The sequence below is a fragment of the Lissotriton vulgaris genome, chromosome 2_1 (genome assembly GCF_964263255.1).
Source record: "Lissotriton vulgaris chromosome 2_1, aLisVul1.2, whole genome shotgun sequence".
NCBI classification, from domain to species: Eukaryota; Metazoa; Chordata; class Amphibia; order Caudata; family Salamandridae; genus Lissotriton; species Lissotriton vulgaris.
In genome coordinates this window covers 1,705,298,940-1,705,318,270 of record NC_141687.1, presented here as the reverse complement: position 1 = coordinate 1,705,318,270, position 19,331 = coordinate 1,705,298,940, and the positions used below count along the sequence as shown (strand labels likewise).

Here is a 19,331-nt window from a genome sequence, read left to right as displayed (position 1 = left end):
TCTCCAACCTGAGCTCTTCAGGTCTTTGGATTCGAAGTACGAACTTCTCTGGAAGTACCTTGGTTCAAAGGATACTTATCTTCGACTGCCGTCTCCCATGTCCGAATCCGATAAAAAGGCTTCATCCATGGCAGACTCGCAAAAGAAAGCCCTTCTCAGGGCCTGTTCCTCCTGCGGCAAGAAGCGGATCCAAGCGGAGGATAAGCACGATCTGTGCTTGTATTGCCTGTACCCTGACCACGTCTCTGACAAGTGTAGGGTGTGTAGAGCCTTCCCAAAGAAGACTGTAAAGGAAAGAGAGGCTCGCCTTCTCGAATGGCTCGACAGGCTTAAGGACCGAGACACTCTGGATTCTTCCGAGAGTAGTGTCTCCGTGTCCTCCAAAGTCTCCAAGAAGAGACCCAGGGCACAGTCCCCTGGAGAGACAGACACCCCTCACAAGAAGGCGCACAGGAAACCTTCGGAGGCACGTTCCACCACCTCCTCCGTGTCTGTTCGAGACGATCAAAGGTTCAAGAAACCCGCTCCATCTACTAAGCGGACCACCTCGGTCTCGACCACGGTGTCGACCACTACGGCCTCATCGCCCTCCGCGACGGCCACAACGACCACCACTGCGTCCTCAGGCGCACCGGTCTCCTCTACCATTCCTCTGAAGTCTTCGTCCAAGACGAAAACAGGATCATCGACGGTGTCCCCGGAGTCATCGTCGCCCAAAAGGTCTAAGTCAAGTTCGTCTAAGTCAAGTTCGAAAGGTCCGCCTTCGCCGAAGAAATCTCAAACCGAAAAATCATCACCTAAACAGTCACAGTCAAGTTCAAAGGGTCCGCCTTCACCGAAAAAATCTCAATTTGAAGGCTCTACCACCAGTAAGTCGACGGTTGAATTGTCCCCGAAGACTTTGGTGCCAACGACAATATCGGAATCGTTCAAGTCGCCAACCCAGGCGGCGGGCGCGCCATCTTCACGCACGTCGTCGGAAGGGACCCCGGCGCCATCTTGGAAGGAATCCAGATTGGTCGAGGTCTCCATTCACTCGATTCCACCTTCCTCGGTTCCCCCAACGAAGGGGTTGCCACCCGATCAGGAGCAGGTAGCTCTGCAGAGTGAGGATTCCGAGGAGGAGAACCAGCCCGAGCCGGCCACCTCCCTATCGGACATTCACGAGGACCAGGAGGAAGTCATGTATCAGAAACGTTCCGTACACTCAAGTGTCCGCACGGAAACCACCCCGATGATCTGTCTGCCCGTATCCCTGGTCAACGATTTGTGCTGCCTAGTGCAGGACTATAAGCAAAGATTCCCGGATGCCGACAGCGGAACCCAGGCACCGGTCACCCAAGCGCAGCCGTCTGCCTCGCGTCCTTCCGCTCTCCAGGCCCGGCCTCGGAGCCAACCCCAACCTCGTGCTCGGCCCCAGCCTCAGGTAGAGGACTCCTCTGAGGATGAGGAGGAGGAGGCGGACTTGGAGGAAGGTGAAGTGCAAGACGTCGACTCGGACCAGAGAAATGACGACGCCGATGCTGCGTCATCCCAGCATTCGTCAACCCCGGCATCCCCACAACCGCGCCGAACTGAAACGACGGACGTTGGGGGGTTCCACAGGCTAGTGGACAGGGCGGCTAAGAGGTTTCACATGGCGGTGGAATCCACGGAAACGGAATGCTTCCTCCATGATTTCAAGGAGCACAGCCAGAAGTCGGCCAAGTCTATTCCAGTTATAGACTTTCTGTGGGAACAAGGCAAGAAGTTGATGCTTACGCCTGCCTCGGTGCCTGCGGTTGTTCCGCGCCTGGACAAAAAATATAAGGCCCCGCTTACCGCGCCGGCCTGCCTTACCGGCCACCCCAAACCGGATTCGGTGGTGACTCAGGCGGCCCAAAAACAATCCCGCAACCCATCCTCGCCACTGTCCGCACCCCCGGACAAGGAAGGCAGAAAATTGGACACCATTGGCAAGCGGTTCTCTACCACGTCCGCCATGACCATCAAGGTGGCAAATTCCATCGCCCTGCTAGGGCGCTACAACCGCCAGCTATGGGAAGACATTGCCCCCTACCTGCAAGACCTGCCAGCCACGGTCCAGGACGAGGTGAAAGCTCTCCTAGCGGAAGGACAAAACTCAGCTGCAGAGATCATCGACTGCACCATCGACGCAGCCATGACTGGATTCCGCCAGTTGGCCGGGGCTGCCGTGCTCCGACGCCAGGGCTGGCTCAAGGCAACGTCCTTTCGACAAGAGGTCCAATCTAAGGTGCTGGACATGCCATTCGATGGTCAGTTTCTTTTTGGGGAAAAGATAGACGAAGCACTCCAGGCCATTAAGAAGGATACCGACACGGCGAGGGCGCTGGGCTCCCTCCAGTCCCGGAACCAGTCCTTTCCGGGTGGCCGCTCCAGAGGCCAGTATTCCTACAGAGGTTCCTACCAAAATAGGTCGTCCTACTCCTACAGCAACAGGAACCAGCCCCAGCACAAACAACAGAACCGACAGTCGTCCTATGGGAGGTCATCCTTCAGAGGCAAATCCGCCAAGAAGGGCGCTGGCGGCCGCCAGTGACCATTTACTCCAGCCAGTCCCACCACCGTCTCAATCCTTTCAAATTGGAGGAAAACTGACCCACTTCCTCCCCAATTGGCGAAAAATCACTACGGATCGGTGGGTACTACAGATAATTCAATTTGGACATTCCCTCGAAATTATCAACACCCCTCCCAACACACCTCCGCTGAAGCGTGCTCACAAACACCTGCACCTCCTTCTCAAGGAAGTCTCCGCCATGTTGGTAAAAGGAGCCATCGAGAGGGTCCCAGCGTCCCAGAAGGGGACGGGATTTTATTCCCACTTCTTCCTGGTCCAACAAAAAGGAGACAAGTGGAGACCAATCCTGGACCTCCGGGCGCTCAGCGCCTTCCTTCGGAGTCAGTCCTTCCGGATGGTAACGTTACAGGAGATCCTGGGAGCGCTGGAGAGGGGAGACTCCATGGTCTCCCTGGACTTACAGGACGCCTACTACCATATCCCCATCCTCACAAGGCACAGGAGGTTCCTGCGGTTCGAGGTAGCAGGCAGACATTATCAGTTCAAGGTCTTGCCATTCGGCCTCAAATCCGCGCCACGTATCTTCACGAAGTGCTTGGCACCGGTGGCAGCCTTCCTGCGGCAAAGAGGTCACCAGGTATTCCCCTACCTGGACGACTGGCTGGTGAAGGCGCCTTCTCCGGGGGGCGCGACCGCTTCCTCCAACGCTTGCAGCGCACTTTTTCAACAGCTGGGTCTGACGATCAACCTCAAAAAATCCTGCACTACTCCATCAACGAGGGTCACCTTCCTAGGGGCCACCTTAGACACGGATTGCGCAAAGGCCTTCCCCTCGGAACCCAGGACCAACAAAATACTGTCTCTGGCCGCGGCGGTGGCCAAGAAATCTTGCATCAAAGTCAGGACATTCACCTCCCTGCTAGGGATGATGTCCTCCTGCATTCTCCTCATACCGCACTGCAGGCTCCGCATGCGTCCCCTGCAGGAGGCTCTGGCGAGGCAATGGAAACAGAGTTCCGGCTCGTTCGAGGACGTTATCAAGATCACACCGGCCATCACAAAGGCCCTTCTGTGGTGGAGAAGGCGGAAACACCTGACGGCCGGCTTGCAGTTCCTCCTGCCGCCGGCACCTCTGGTCATCACGACAGATGCCTCCCTGGAAGGCTGGGGCGCTGTTCTATTGGACCTTCGAGTCAGCGGCAAATGGGAGGCCCAAGAGAAACTACTACACATCAACCTCTTGGAACTGAGGGCTGTGTATTTGGCTCTGCAGGCATTCCTGCCACGTATCGGAACTTCCCCGGTGCTCGTCAAAACGGACAACACCACGACGATGCACTACCTGAACAAACAAGGGGGAACGCGATCTCTCTCTCTCTCACGAGAATCGCAGAAAATCTGGAACTGGTTGGTGGCACACGGGCTCTCCCTCAAGGCGGAGTACGTTCCCGGGAAGGACAATACCATCGCGGACGCCCTCAGCAGACAGACCTCTCTCTCCCACGAATGGGAGCTGCACGGCGACACAGTGGCCCACCTCTTCTCGCAATGGGGGGCCCCGAAGATCGATCTCTTCGCGACGGCAGGGAACGCCAAATGCCCAAGCTACGCAAGCTGGCATCCCCAACAGGGGTCGTTGGGAAATGCTTTTTCCATCGGCTGGTTCAGCGTGTTTGCGTACGCTTTTCCTCCGTTCCCGATGATACCGAGGCTCCTCCGGAAGATGAGGACGGAGCCGTGCACCCTGATCCTGATTGCTCCGTACTGGCCGAGACAACACTGGTTCTCGGACCTGCTTCGCCTCTCCATCAGGCCCCCGATTCACCTGCGACAACACCCGAACCTCTTAACGATGTCCGGAGGCAAGGTACACCACCCGAACCTCCGCTCGCTCAAATTATCGGCCTGGCTCCTGAGCACCGAGAGTTCGGAGACCTAGAGATCCCGCAGGACTGCAGGGCCGTCCTAGCCAAAGCGAGGGCGGGCAGTACGAACAAGACCTACTCGCTGAAGTGGAAGAGGTTCTGCTTGTGGTGTTCGGAACAGAGCTTACACCCTCTACGGGTTACCCCAGTGCAGCTGCTACCGTACCTCCTCCGCCTGGCTCAATCGGGGCTGGCTCACGCCTCCATTAAGGTTCATCTGGCTGCGATTTCTAGATTCACCAGGACCTCATCAGGGCCTTCACTATGGTCCAGTCGGCTGATAAAGCAATTTCTGAAGGGGCTCTACAGATCCTTTCCGAGGCCTCGGAAAGTCCCTCCAACCTGGCAGTTGAACTTGGTGCTCAACCAACTCATGAAACACCCATTCGAGCCCATACACCGGGCCTCTCTCAAGCATCTCTCCTGGAAAACGGCACTCCTGCTCGCCCTGACGTCAGCCAGGAGGGTCAGCGAACTTCAGGCGCTGTCTATTCAGGAACCGTATCTCCAATTCAGGCACGACCGAGTGGTACTCAGGCCCAACCCTAAATTCATACCTAAAGTGCCTTCAGACTTTCATCTGAACGAACCAATTGTCCTCAAGTCCTTTTTTGCGAACCCTTCCACAGCGGCAGACAGGGCGCTGCATTCCTTGGACCTTAAAAGATGTCTCAAATTCTACTTGGACAGAACCAAAGATGTCAGAAAGTCTTCTCAACTGTTTGTAGCCTACAGCAACCCGCGAATGGGTTTGCCCCTAACAAAACCGAGCATCTCCCGCTGGATTTCATCAGCGATTGCGTTTTGCCATGATCAGGCCGGACGGCCTCTAACGGACCGAGTGGCTGCCCACTCTACCAGGGCGATGTCCGCGTCGGCGGCGCTCTTCGCTGGAGTGACGGTCCTAGACATTTGCCGAGCGGCGACCTGGAAGTCCCCGCACACCTTTTCCAGGCATTACTGCCTGGACATCGAACTGCAGAAGGATGCTGCAGTGGGACAAGCGGTGCTACGCCATCTCTTCCAATAAGGTGAGCCTTACCTCGTCCCGCCATCCAGGTATGCACATTCTTCATGGTTTTTCTGCTATATGCATGACTGTATATTACCATGTTTCTCTCATGTTGTCTGTAATTTATGCAGATCTGCTGGAGATGAGAATGTGCTTTACCACTATGCATGTATAACTGCTGGCTACTCTGATTCAGGCATGTGAATCTATGAAAGACACCCAAATACTGGATAAGAAATGCGTTACTTACCTGTAACAGCAGTTATCCAGTATTGGTGTCTTTCATAGATTCACATGCAACCCTCCCGCCTCCCCGGTAAGGACTCACGTACCTCTATGTCTAGATTGTGACACCCTAGCTGGGTGCGTACGAAAATCTGAGGGACGGAGGCTCCTCCCGGGAAGGTTCTAGAGGGAGGTCGGAGCTGATTGGCTAACGATGAGAGTTCGGTCCTTTTTACATAAGGACGTGGAAAGGCCCCAAAGGGGAGGCCCTTCGGCCTATGTTCTCTATGTATGTCCTTAGGACATTACTTTTTTATGTACCGGAGGCTCCCGTCTCGGCGACGGGGAATGATTCAGGCATGTGAATCTATGAAAGACACCAATACTGGATAACTGCTGTTACAGGTAAGTAACGCATTTCATGCTGCATGTCGTGCTGACAGACCAGTTTGGATGTCTTCCAACGCGATCAACTGCTCAGAACCTGTGAATGATATTTGAGCTTCAACACCATTTGACCCTAGAAGAAGTGGCAATACTGCTGGACGTCACCAAGGCATTTGATTCAATAGAATGGGAGTACCTTTTTACGATCCTGCGGCACTTGAATATCCCAGGTGGGTTTGTGAGGTCGATTAAACTATTATATACAGATCCAATGACAAGGGTCCGTGTAAACGGGCATACATCGCCGGTACTGCACATATATGGAGGCACCAGACAGGGTTGCCCTCTCTCGCCACTCCTCTTTACAATAGAGATGGAACCACTGGCATGTGTTGTACACAAAAGGCATGCAGAGGTGGCGCTCAGATTGAGCCAGCGTCCAATAGGAGTGCCATTATATGCAGATGGCATCATCCTGTACTTCAGGAAACCATGTACACATCAGTCGCCACTTCTAAGGGAGTATGTCCAATTTGAACGGTATTCTGGTCTCAGTGTTTACTGGGAAAAATTGTATGTGATCCTGTTGACAATGTGTACACAGCCTCAACAATTGAACTATCCATTAAAGTGGTGTACAGATCCGATGAAATATCTGGTGGTGTGATCCATCATGAGCCCGAGAGTGGTCAGGGAAAACTATGGTCCAGCCATGGATAGGCTGGAGGAACAAGTGGAAAAGTGGATAAGCAGGTCATTGTCCTTTGCAGATAGAGTGTCCATAATGAAACTGGTAATACTACCACGGTTCCTCTTTTTTCAGCAACATTCCCATTAAGTTATAATAGATCCTCTTCAAAAAATTGCAGACGCAGTTGATTTGTCTGCCGTGTGCAGGAAAGCTTGGCAGGTGCTGGTACTGCCGTATGACGGGCTTGGTTTGGCACACCGGATCTTTATTTGTATTTGTATTTTGTGTGCAAGTGAAATATGTGCACTTCTTGTATCAACCTCCAGCTTTTGCATCTCATCTAGCAGAAAGAGCACACCCCATACTGCTATGAAATATTGTCCTCCACACCCTCAGGGTGACCCCACGCACCGAGATAGACACATTTCACTGCACCAGAGCAGCATGGCATGCATTATGCGCGAAAACCCACAAATTACCCATATATGCACCTGCACTTCCCCTGGGATATCATCCGGCCCTCTTGGAGTCACAAGAGGAGGTCAGTCTATCGACCCATAAACATACACTCCAGCAAGACTCTGCAGATATGGTCTGCGTGAGGAGGCGGAATGTCAGAGGTATGGGGAACAGAATGCAGATTTCATACATCTAGCATGGAAATGTGCAGATATCCAGGGATTCTGGCTGAAGGTGGTAGGGGAACTGGGTTTGATGATGGGAAACTTGGGAGACTGCAGGATTCAGGTTTGTTTGCTGGTACTGCTCACAAAGCTAAAATCTCAAGAACACCGGTTGGTGTCGGTGACACTTTTGCTGGCCAAGAGGCTGGTGGCGGTACACTCGGGCCAACGCAATGTTCCAAAATAGCAGCAATGGTTGCAAGATCTGATATATTGTAGAGATACACTAACAATGTACGCAGAAGAACTGCCTGTTTCATCACGGCTAACGGACATAGGGCCCCCCTCGCTACATACATACTTGGCTGCCACTGTGTTGCTGCTAGCATCTGGTGCACATGACTTCCTCATTGGTCTTTCAGCCACTGTCTGTTCCACTGAAGGGGGAAAAAATATATATATGTTCAATGCATATGAGCTGAAGAATATATGCAAGAATATAGATCGTCATCTACTGCTGGGTCTGGATGTTTAAACTTTGTTTTTGTTCGAATAAGTCTTTCCAGTCGCGAGGTAGGTGACTCCTCCTTTCGGTGATAGTGCACATGGGCATTGACTCCATCCTTCGATTATTTTTTTCCACCATCGGGTTCGGATGTGTATTGCTGCGCTCCGGTTTGGCACAGTTTCTCGAACCCTTTCGGCTCGCAATCCATACCCATGACTGTATTGTTATCAACCGCAATTCCCCATTCATCGCGTATCGTCTCAACTGTAAAATCTTAGATCGGAAAACTCGTGGAAGGCCGTCGGGCCTACATGCGCTGACCGTTCTAGCAGGCGATGGAACAGACTCCATTCAAGTTATGTCCCAGATGTTGGGCTAAATTTCTACGCAGCGACTTGCACGAAATGTGCAACCTCTGTCTGTCCCTGGAACACCACGAGAAAGACTGCAACGCGTGCCGATCGTTCTGATCGAAAAAGACTCTTAGTGGCCGTCTGACTCGACGTCACCAGATGCAACAGCAAAGCGGCTCCCCACCGGACATCTTCAGTGAAGAGTCCGACTCCGAACATCATGCCTAAGGAGCCGAAGAAGAGGAAGAACATTTCTCCATTTTCGAGGACGACTCAGACATCGAAAAAGAGGAGCAAGTTACTCCGGGTCAGAGTACCGTGAGTAAAGCCAACCCCTTGCCCCCCCCCCCCCACACACACACACACACCCTAAGACAAAGGCTCTGGTCCCTCCTCTGCCTTCGGGCCAAGGTCGACACCGACAAAAGGTTTCCTTTTTTTTTAAATATCTTTATTAAGATTTTAAAACAATTGTATTTTAACCCACGGCCCCCACCCCCTCCCTCCCGGGCAGACAGGTGTGCCATAATAAGAAAAATAAGAAAAATTAGTGCAGGTTAACACCAAAAGAAAGAATATACACACTGTGCAAACTGTGCATATCAAACATAAAGGGATACATGGAAAAATAACATGAGTAATTCGTAATAATATCACAAAAAAGAGGACACGCTACTAATCTAGCTAGTAATGCCCTTGTATGCTTATTCTAATACTACAATCGTCTACCTCAATCCGAGCAGCCTAAAGATAGATGCCAAGCAATCGTAGGGGACCAGATTTTTAAACCCTTTTTCCGTTGTTTCCTGCCCCTGCGTTTATAGAAAGCAATTTCTATATTAGGCAAAGCGAGAGATCTGGCTAGCCATTGTTGAAACATGGGGGCATCAGTATCACGCCATGCGGAGGCAATGCAGAGCCTGAAGACTGCCATTGCAATAAAGGTAAGTTCATGGCCTATATTAGAGCCTCCGGGGTCTGCGGCCCCCAATAAAATAACCCCATTAGATAATACAATTGTAGCATTCAAAATTGTGGATAGAAATTTCTCTATCTCTCGTTTAACAGCTTTTAGACCCTCGCAGGTAGAAAAAATACGTATACAATCTGCACAATATAGCTTGCACCTGGGGCAGCATGTACTCAATCCGGTCCCCCATTTTGCAATCCTATCAGGAGTGTAGTACAGAAAAAAGCATATTTTTAAAAATTGTGTCTGGAGCTTGGTTGACATTAAAATTGTTTGTGACAATTCATAAGCATAGTTAAACTCATTATTTGAAATTCCTGCTTTCTCTGACCATTTCTGCAAATATTTTTCCATATCATCAGGAAACATAGCGTTAATGGCTAAGTAAATGCCCCCAATACTATTCCTTATGCCAGATAATGTTTCTATTAAATTTACTTTACCAATACCTCCCTTCCCACCTGTTTTACGTGGCAAAAAATCTCTAATTTGGAGATATTTAAAAAAGTCGCACCAGTCCAACACAAATGTATTTTTCAGTTCTTCGAAAGAATAGATCCCTACAGAGGAGAAGAGACAGCCTACCTGTGTAATTCCTGCCTCATTCCATTTAAGCATATAGTTATCATTAAAAATGGCTGGGAGGTTCTTATGTAATTCCTTTTTCCTAGGCCCGTATTAGGCGGACTGGGGGATGGGTGGTGGCGCGGAGTTGGTTGGGTATGTTGCGTCCTCCTTTGGGGGGTGCATACTGTGTGACCGTCCTCCGGCTGGGACTTCCATGTTGCAAGCAGCACTGATCGATCCGAGTGTTTACTGTCGAGTCCCACCTACATGGCCCTAGCTTTTTCTTCTTGTTCACCCAGTGCGGAGCAGTACGACCTGACCTTACTTGTCGCGATGAAAACCTTAAAATTAACCTTCACTGATCCTGAGACAGGGTAATGCGGTAATTAAAGTGTATTCCATGTAATGCTTGCTTAAAACGAAAGATATTACTGTGTCACCGTAACGTTGCAATGATGCGCAAATGTTTTCGTGGCCGGCCGGAAGGTTGTAGGCCCGTATTTGTTCTGACTTGAAGCACAATAAAGGTTTTCAAAAAAAAAAAAATGGCTGGGAGATCAGGATTATTTCTTAAGGGAGTATAAAACGAGAATCTTCCTATCCCGAACATTTTCCTGATACGTTTCCATACTTTAAGCCCATTGAGTAATGTTTTACATTTAACTTTTTTGAAGTGGCTGTCGTGTAAGTGTTTCCACCAATATCCACTACTCTTCCTTCCTAGCACCAATTGGAAGGTGGAAGGCGTAGGGGCTACCCCTTCTCCCTCTGCCCAGTTATTCTCCAACTGTTCTTTGCTGTATAACAGAACAGTTGTCCAATAGTATGCCTGCAGATTCTGGAGACCTAGCCCACCACGTTCTTTTTGGAGAGTAAGGAACTTCTGGGCTCGCCGTGGTTGTGAATATGCCCAGATAAAGCTGGAGAATAGCTGATCAATTGACTTAAACCAGGTTGCCGAAAATTCTAAGCAGATTGTTCTAAATAAGTATAGAATTTTGGGGAAGAAGACCATTTTAATCTCGTTTACACTTCCTATAATAGAAAGATATAAATGATCTAGACATTTAAGGTCTTTCTGGATTGCAACAGTCATCGGTTTCAGATTGATATTGACCAGATTATCAAGATCAGATGTTATACAGACCCCAAGATAGGTTGCTTGGTCCACCACCCGTACATCTCTCATCATGCATTTTTTATTTAGAACAATCTGAGTTTGCCCCTGATTAAGTAAGTATCCAGAAACTTCTCTAAATTGCTTTGCCTCATTCTCTATTGCGGACATGGCCAAATTTGGATCAGTTGTCACAATAGCGAAGTCGTCCGCATAGGCTAATGTTTTAATAAGAGAACAATTAGAAATAACCGGCTTAATTGCCCTATCCTCCTCCAATCGCCTTAAGAAAGAATCAATATAAATATTCAAGGAGCAATGGGGAACACGGGCAGCTTTTTCGTGTCCCCCGTGATATTACTATTTCTTCTGTTAGATTGCCAATTACCATTACTACGGCCATAGGACTTGCATACAATTTTTTAACAGCCTGAATATAGCCTCCTTGGATCCCAATCCTGGGCATTGCTGCCCAGAGGAAGTGCCAGGAGACCCTATTGAATGCTTTTTCCGCATCCAGCAAAACCAGCGCCATAGGGTCCCCTGCCACCTCCCTACCATTACTCGGTGAATATGATTGATGGTGGATCTACCACGAATAAAGCTGTGCTGGCTTGGAGAGATTACTTTATGAATTAATGGGGCAATACGATTAGCCAGGACTTTCACATACATTTTAGAGTCTGAATTGATAAGGGTAATGGAGCGGTTTGATCCAAGCTGTTCAGGGGTTTTTGTTTTTTTTGGAAAAGATGATTATAGATGTGCGAGTGACCCTCAGTGATGTTGCTGGTCTTTTTCTGCAGCTGTCAGAATATGCATATTTGTCTTTCTTTTTCTATCTCTGTGCTCCAGAGTTATTGGGTGCAGGACGAGTTCTGTTGACCAGCGTTTGTGCAGCGGTGACTCCAGTATATGTATTGTGGTTTGCATTTTGGGATTAAGGAATTGTCAATTTGTGTGTGTACCTATCAGCCTGTTGGCTTTTTTGGTTTTCTATGTCTGCATCTTGCTTGGCTTTCTCTGTGTTTTTTTAAACTTAAGGCAGTGTTTTTAAAAGTACAACGAGAATTGATAATGCCAATATGGCTTATAACTGAAAATGCCTCTATAGTCACTGGTGAGTTTAGGCATCTAATAAAACAAGCATGTACTTTGTCAGTCAATCTTGTACTCCTGCATCCATTCATCTGCCCACCTACTGACTAATCCATGCATTCACTCATTTCCAATTCATAATATACAACCCATCCTATGAAAGCCTTCTAAGGATTCACATTTTGCAAATAGTTTGCAGAGGGAGGTAACTAATATCAAAACCCATGCCTACTACTCTAATTTGTAAATTTACAAGCTTTAACACAATGTAATAATCCACGTTTGAAGGCCTGTTACTTTAGCACATGCTTTTTTATAGTGTATAAGTCAGGTCTGCTGCCTTTGTCCTAACAGTTCATACCATATGACATAACTTTTCCCTGTGAAGCAAGCAGGCACGAGCCTTTATATTTGGCTTGTCATCGTAAAGGACCTCAGAAGCCTTCTCTCAGTGCAAACCTACTACTCTCAGGATTTTCCGGAGTAACACGTACCAAAACCCTTGCCTTCTTGCTTTCTTATAAGAAAATACCTGTTTATGTGTAATCTATATATAATAGAAATTCACTGTTAAAGGCTTTTCGCCACTAATATTCTTTTCATAATAAAATTATGTTTAAAGTCTGGCCCCATTACTTTGTAGTATAATTTTATTATAATAAACAGTATAGCCTGGATCATTAGGTTGTCAGCATAACCTACTCAGGCCTCCTGTCTTGCGCATACACATTACCACAAGGTAAAAATTGTAAAAGACAAGTACTGTCTTTCAGTGGAAGGTAGCAGCTTTTGCCCACTCAAAAGCGTGTAGTGAGAAAGTTCCATATGTGGGTAGAGCCTAAGCTTCTCTTTCAGTACTGATTTTTAACTCTTTATTATTTTTTTGGGGTGTTCACATGAGGTCAAATGATGACTGCTCTGTCAAACCAGGCCTAAAAACAAAGTAAAATACACTTTTGGCAAAAATACCTGAACTTAAATAATTGCGCAGTGAACACAGCATGTTCATCTCTTTAAATTGATGGGGAACATCAAACCAGGAAACGTGTATTTAATCTGATGCCCTGGTCAGTGCTTAGCGCCTCTCCTCATTAACCCCTAGCACTCTTATTTAGGCAAATGTATTACTTCGTTTCCATCCCTCGGATGCCGTCACCATTGCTGTCCTCTTCATTCATCCACATATATTCCCTGATGAATCCCTCCGAATCGTTAAGTCTTGATTGCCAACACTGCTTGGCCCTATGGACATCTTATTTTTCCCCCACATCCTTTAGCTCCATTATGTGGCCCTATGTGGAAAAAGTACACTAAAATAAGCCCTTCCTTTGTTATGAATGGGGGAGTGTATCAAACAAGCTTGATCTCAGACCTTGTGTGCACCTTTAGTGAACATGAATAAATGTGAAAAGAAAAGCTGAATCGGCCGGTAAGTGTAACTGGTAAGTCATGCAAGTGCTTGGTCGAAACCCCATTGAATCCCCCCCCCCCCTCTACCCCCCCACCTACTTGCATAACCTCATCATCCACAATCCTATAAATGGAGTAAAATTAAACATGTTCAATGAAGGTGAGACTAGCTTATCACATTTAATTACATACTTTCTATCTTTTATTTTAGGGCAAATCATTCAAAAAGATCAAGAGATCAAGGACCTCAAACAGAAGATTGCAGAAGTTATGGCTGTAATGCCGAGCATTACGTATTCAGCAACAACGAGCACTCTGAGCCCTGTTTCCCCACATTACTCTTCCAAATTTGTGGAGGCCAGCCCTTCCGGACTTGATCCCAACGCCTCTGTTTACCAGCCCCTCAAGAAATGAATGCCAACCTTGGTTTACTCTACAAATGTGTCCCTCTGAAGGCAATTTTGCAAGAGCATCTCATGCAGTTAAGAAGGAATTGTATTGTGCAAGACCGTTGTAGTTTAAACAGAAAAAGACACCAAGATTTGACTAGAACTGCCCATCATTTTCTCTTGTACATTTTTAGAAAACCTCACAGAACTTTGCAGTTATTTATTTTTCTTTCGGGTTTTTTTTTTTTTTTGGTCAGCCCATGAAAGCAAACTTCCTGTTACAAGTAGCCAATTCTGTCTCTTGGGCAGTATTGTAATGGTTTCCTCTTGAAAATGCAGGGCTTTGTTATTATCCTGAACCCCTTATCATACAATCAAGCGACACACACAAGAACCTGATCCTTGCGGTAATGGTAACATTTAGGAGTCAAAGGGTCTTCTAATGCAACCAGACGCTGAGATTTAGTTGCATTGAATAATGATATGTGAAAGATACGTTGCAGGAAATTATTTGATTACCCCCTCAGTGGACCAAACAAATTTTTGGGGCAGTATTTATATTTTAAAGGGAAATAATAGCTACCAGAAATACCTGAAAATGTACTGGTTATTGTTGTGTGAAATATTTATTCCCGTTGATGTTTTAGTAATTGAGAATTGCTAACCGTTTTGTTCACAGTGCCTTGGGAGAAGACATTTCAAGGGGAAACTTGATGTTAAAAATATTTTTTTTCTTCTCCATCACCCTAGCGTCTTTTCCAGCCTCATTACAACATCATCTGCAAATTTCACACAATAGTGTGCCTCCTCTTTTACAGCAGCTATTTACTTACTATAGGTTGCGTTTTTTTCATGTGCCCAATTTTGCCTAAAAGTAGTAACTTGTGTACACAGACGTGCATAATACCGATTCCCACAGGGTCTTATTCAAGAAGTTCACCCCAGTTATGCTGTGAGCAGGGAGCGTGTGATACGTTTTGCAGCAGCGATGTGGATTGGCTGTGTATTTTGTAAACATTTCTATTGCCTTTTGTGGTGAAAAGGATGGCACACCTATTCTCTATTCCACACTGTTGTTAAAGAGATGGTAGAGAATATTAATCCCTATCGCAATAACAGAAAGAGTTCTCAGAAACGTCAGCTAGTATATAGGTTTGCACATGACTCCATGTAATTTTGGATACCCTGCTCCAGTCATGGCTTCCATCACTCTGAGAGCTATAGCTGAACCAATTAGATTAGAATTAAAGATTGGATTGTAAAAGGAAAGCTCAGGACTGGATGAGAGTTTCTCACGTGACGGGCTCATTAGTTGAGGTGATTCTGATCATTCGACAGGAAGAGGAACGTTAACCTGTACATCTCCTCCTCATGCAAGATTTAAGCTCAAATTAAGCCAAAAAATCTTCAGTGTTCTTTTACTTGCCTTGATTAAAACGTACCTTGAAAGGCATGGTAATACAATTAAAAGCATTATTGTGAATGCAAGTATGTGCATATTAGTTACTTGAGGGAGAGAACTGGGAGGAGTTCACTGCGTCTACTGGGACAGGCCTGCTGCCCTTCCATCTTTGAGAAGCCTCTCCTGGAATATTACAATTTCATTATTCTACAGAAGTTTTTTTAGGTGCCTAAGTAAGTAGAATTGTTTTGACCCAGCCAGTTCTTTCCCTCTGTGCCCACACTTCCACCACATGCACCGAAAGAAGTGCAACTTCTAAGGTGTATAAAACACCACCTTGTGGGCAAGGAGTACAGCATAGGCTTGAAACTAGGAGGGCTGCTTTATTTTTCAACTACGATTCAAAATTGAAATCAGATTGTGTTAACGAAAATTAACGGAGCTGGTGATTACTCAGCTATTGTGCCAAGAAGGTTTTTTTAAGTTAAAATAAACGAATAAAGGGAATTAAACAGTTCAGTTAAAACGTGCATTTTGCATTAGTAAAGTGTTTGCGCTGGAAACTGTTCAAGTGTTTGAGGATTTTAGCTAAAAAGCTAATTGTATTGAAAATTTGAGAACATTGAAGCCAAACATTATGCTTCTGCACACCTGCAGTAGATTCTGAAAGAACCATGTTCTTCTAAACCTGTAAGGATGTAATGTTAATTGGCATGTTCGCTCATTAAAAAAAAAACAATGAAGTAGAAAACAACTGTTTGTTCAATTAGAAGTAATACTGAATCACAGCGTTTCTTTTGGGTTAAAACGTTTAGATTTAGCCAGGTGTGTATGTTGCTGTCATTTGCATTTTTGAATCATCTTGTGTAACCTGTCGCCATAAAAGTGTTATTTAAACTTGTCATAGGTTTTTCAGCTTTGTGAAAAACATGGAATATTGTCACTGACTTTGTGTTAAAGTTCCCGGATTCTGCTGCCTTTTTGGCACTTCTTTCGTTGAATTATTTGGTCTTGGCTGCACCATTTCTTCTGTGGGGTTTACAAAGAATAAACATTTTCTTGCAGATAATTTATTTTGCCTTGTCTATATGCAGTGCATCAGCAACTATCGAAGATAATGGGAAAATGTGTGCATTTGTCGAAATGTTTTATTGTGCATAGGAATGCTTCTGTTTGAGAATGATTTGAAAACTCAAATGTTTGCTTACTTATACGTTGATGTGCAGGAAAAGCTTGATTGCTTCTCCGTTAATGTGCAGGGACAGGCTGTGGAAAGTAACTTAGGTGTGATTTTGGAAGCCAGAGCTGAGCCTTCCTAAGATTGAGTGCACCACTTAATGTAATTAAGTTTTATTATATCCACACCTACCACTGAGAATTTGGAAAGGTTGGCATTATCGCCTTGTTTAAGCTGCACCCAGAACATTTTACTTCATTTGTTGTATTTTTGTTGTTTATGAAGAACAAGTTACTCACCATTAGAATGGCGCATCCATTGGTAGCATGTTTTGGCTGCAGCTGCACATGCTATGCATACACTCCTGCCATCAAGTGTTGGTCACGGACTCTGCAAGTTGTTTTTCTAGAGGAAGTTTTATGATCTGTGTCATTTCTCCTCCCCCTATAGGTATTGCACATCTGCAATGGCTCCTTTGTTAGAAAGTATTTTTTCCACCATCAGGCTCGGACGGACTGTGTCTGAGCTCTGCAGAAGTTCACGTTGCCTACGGTCAACAAGAAGGCGATCGGAGATCCAGTAATCAACACCCAAGGATTCCAGGAGTCGGGAACTGATTACTCCGCAACCGGTACTCAAGCACCCGTCGAGAATGACCGTTTCTGGGTGATGGAGATGAAGAAGGACCTCTTCTGATGGTGCCCTTGGTGCAGGATCAAATACGCACACTCTGATACACCAGAGGTGGTAAATGTATGCCTCTCTCCAGATCTTAAAGAGGTCGAGTGTGCGGTTTGCGCACTATTAAACAAGCATTTACAATGCAACGGTCTCGTCTTTGAAAAAGTTAGAGCTATTGGCATTGTAAATGACAACATTTTTATTTATGTGTTGGTTTTGAAAACAGATAAATAAATGGTACTGTCATTTACAATGCCAATAGCTTAATCTCTCGCAAATGCCACACACAAGCACACAGACCCACACACATACATCCCTACAGAGCCACACGCAGAGCCATACACACATACAGAGTCACATACACACATACACAGAGCCACATACACAGACACACACACAGCTACAGACACACACTTCATCCACCCGCATTAATATTATTATTTAACGTGACAGGGCTCTGCTGACATTAAACCATATTTATCTGTTGCTGGTAAGTCCATCATTCTCGTGTGCGTGAGTACCTGTGTCATATTCAGAGCATCGTATCCACAGAACACACCCTTCATTTTATACTCTGTGTATTCTGCAGTCAGGTGAATATGTGTGTGTGTATATTATATATATATATATATATATACATATACATATACATATACATATACGTATACATACATACAATGCCGATGTTTTAATTTCCATCTGACTATTTTTATAAGCACTCAGGACCCAAGCTATTCTCTTCCTCAATAGTAGATATGTAATAAATAAAATAGTCTTTCCAATTCCACTTTACATTTATCCTGGGGTTTCACAGGGCAAGGAAGAAAAGGTAAGGGTGGAGTAAAGTCGAAGTTTTGCATGCTCATCTCCTATACTAATATCTATTGACCAATTGCTAATCAATACTCTAAAACCGGATTCAGCCACACACACACACACACACCTATCTGCAGTTGGTATGTTCAATCGAAGGCGTGCATATGACTAACCACTAGAACTCAATTTTAATTAATTACTACTCAAGTCATAGGATGTGTGCCTCTTCCTCAGGTGTACAGTTCACCGTAGAGTCATGCGCACGCTTTCTTCACTGTATCTTCTATGAGAACTGTATATGCTTCACTTGAACTCACTACAATCACAGTGCCTTACACCAAGCATGATGAGGTGTGCATGTCACCACACACAATGCTCAAGTACCTACTTGAGGACGCGTAGGTGTCATTGCAAAGGTGCACGATGCACAACTACCTGCTTGAGCACTTCCCGCGATTCGGCAAGCACTTGTATGAGAAAAGAAGGTTCCACATGATATTGATCCCTACCATGTGTCTCAATAATTATGAAAGCAGCTCAATTATTGCTCCCTTCAATTGTTATTGCTTCCCACATTGCGCCCCTCAAGTGCACATCGCATTTACTGGCACCTTCAATTAAATGGTCCAATATTATCTCCCATGGTGTGCGTGTCACCGCAGATGCGCGCAGTGCACTTACAATACATGCTGTGCACTTGCTACAGTGCTTTTACTTCCAGTAGTGAGGCAATATTAAATTGGTGAGCGCATCACCGACAAGCACACCCAGGAACTGCTACAACATTGCCAAAATGGCATCGCCCATTGACTTAGCAGTATCCCAGGTTTGACTAAAATGGCCCCCCCACCCCCGGACATCGGCATCACATCACACTCGTGCACTTATCAATATTTATTGCAAGTCTTGCGCATGTGCTTCCTCATCACGGGGCATGGGTGTGCGAGTGATGGCAAGTGCGCCCTGCCAGTAGGGAGGCTCACACAATCTCCCCATTCCGGTTTCCCCAAAAACGTTGGTATGTTCGCCTCCTCGTCTCGCAGTGCACTCTGCCTCGTCTCGTGGTGCACTAGGGGCTGGCGCCAGACATTGCCTGAAGCTCTGAACTCCTTATCAGGTCACTACTGCACTCACACAACCTTCACCTGCACACCACCTATTTCTCCTCATGATGACGCCTGGAACCTCTGTCCTAGTTCATGTTAGGGGCAATCCCATCCTCGTCGCCAAATTTGTAGAGAAGAGACACATTTCTTCTTGGTAGGAAAGCGATTTATTGGAGAGCAAGTGTGTGGCATCCTATAGCCACCAGTAAACAATCCAAATGCCACCTCAACCACTACATTCCAGAACACCAGTGGTCTCCTGGTTACCTAGTCACAGGTTACCTATATACCACAAACAGCCCTAAATAACACACCAAGTAAGTACCACCAAC

At 46.4% G+C, this 19,331-nt stretch overlaps 1 protein-coding gene across 2 annotated transcripts in view; it reads left to right on the top strand.

Annotated features, from left to right (window-relative positions):
* MACO1 (macoilin 1) overlaps window positions 1-16,288 on the top strand; it is a 328,965-nt gene extending 312,677 nt beyond the window's left edge. For both annotated transcript variants that reach the window (XM_086957686.1, XM_086957687.1), the window contains exon 11: window positions 13,640-16,288. In XM_086957686.1, the coding sequence (XP_086813812.1) occupies window positions 13,640-13,842 (203 nt within the window). In that variant the 3' untranslated portion in view covers window positions 13,843-16,288. The remainder of the gene's footprint in view (window positions 1-13,639) is intronic.
* The last annotated feature ends 3,043 nt before the right edge of the window (window positions 16,289-19,331 follow it).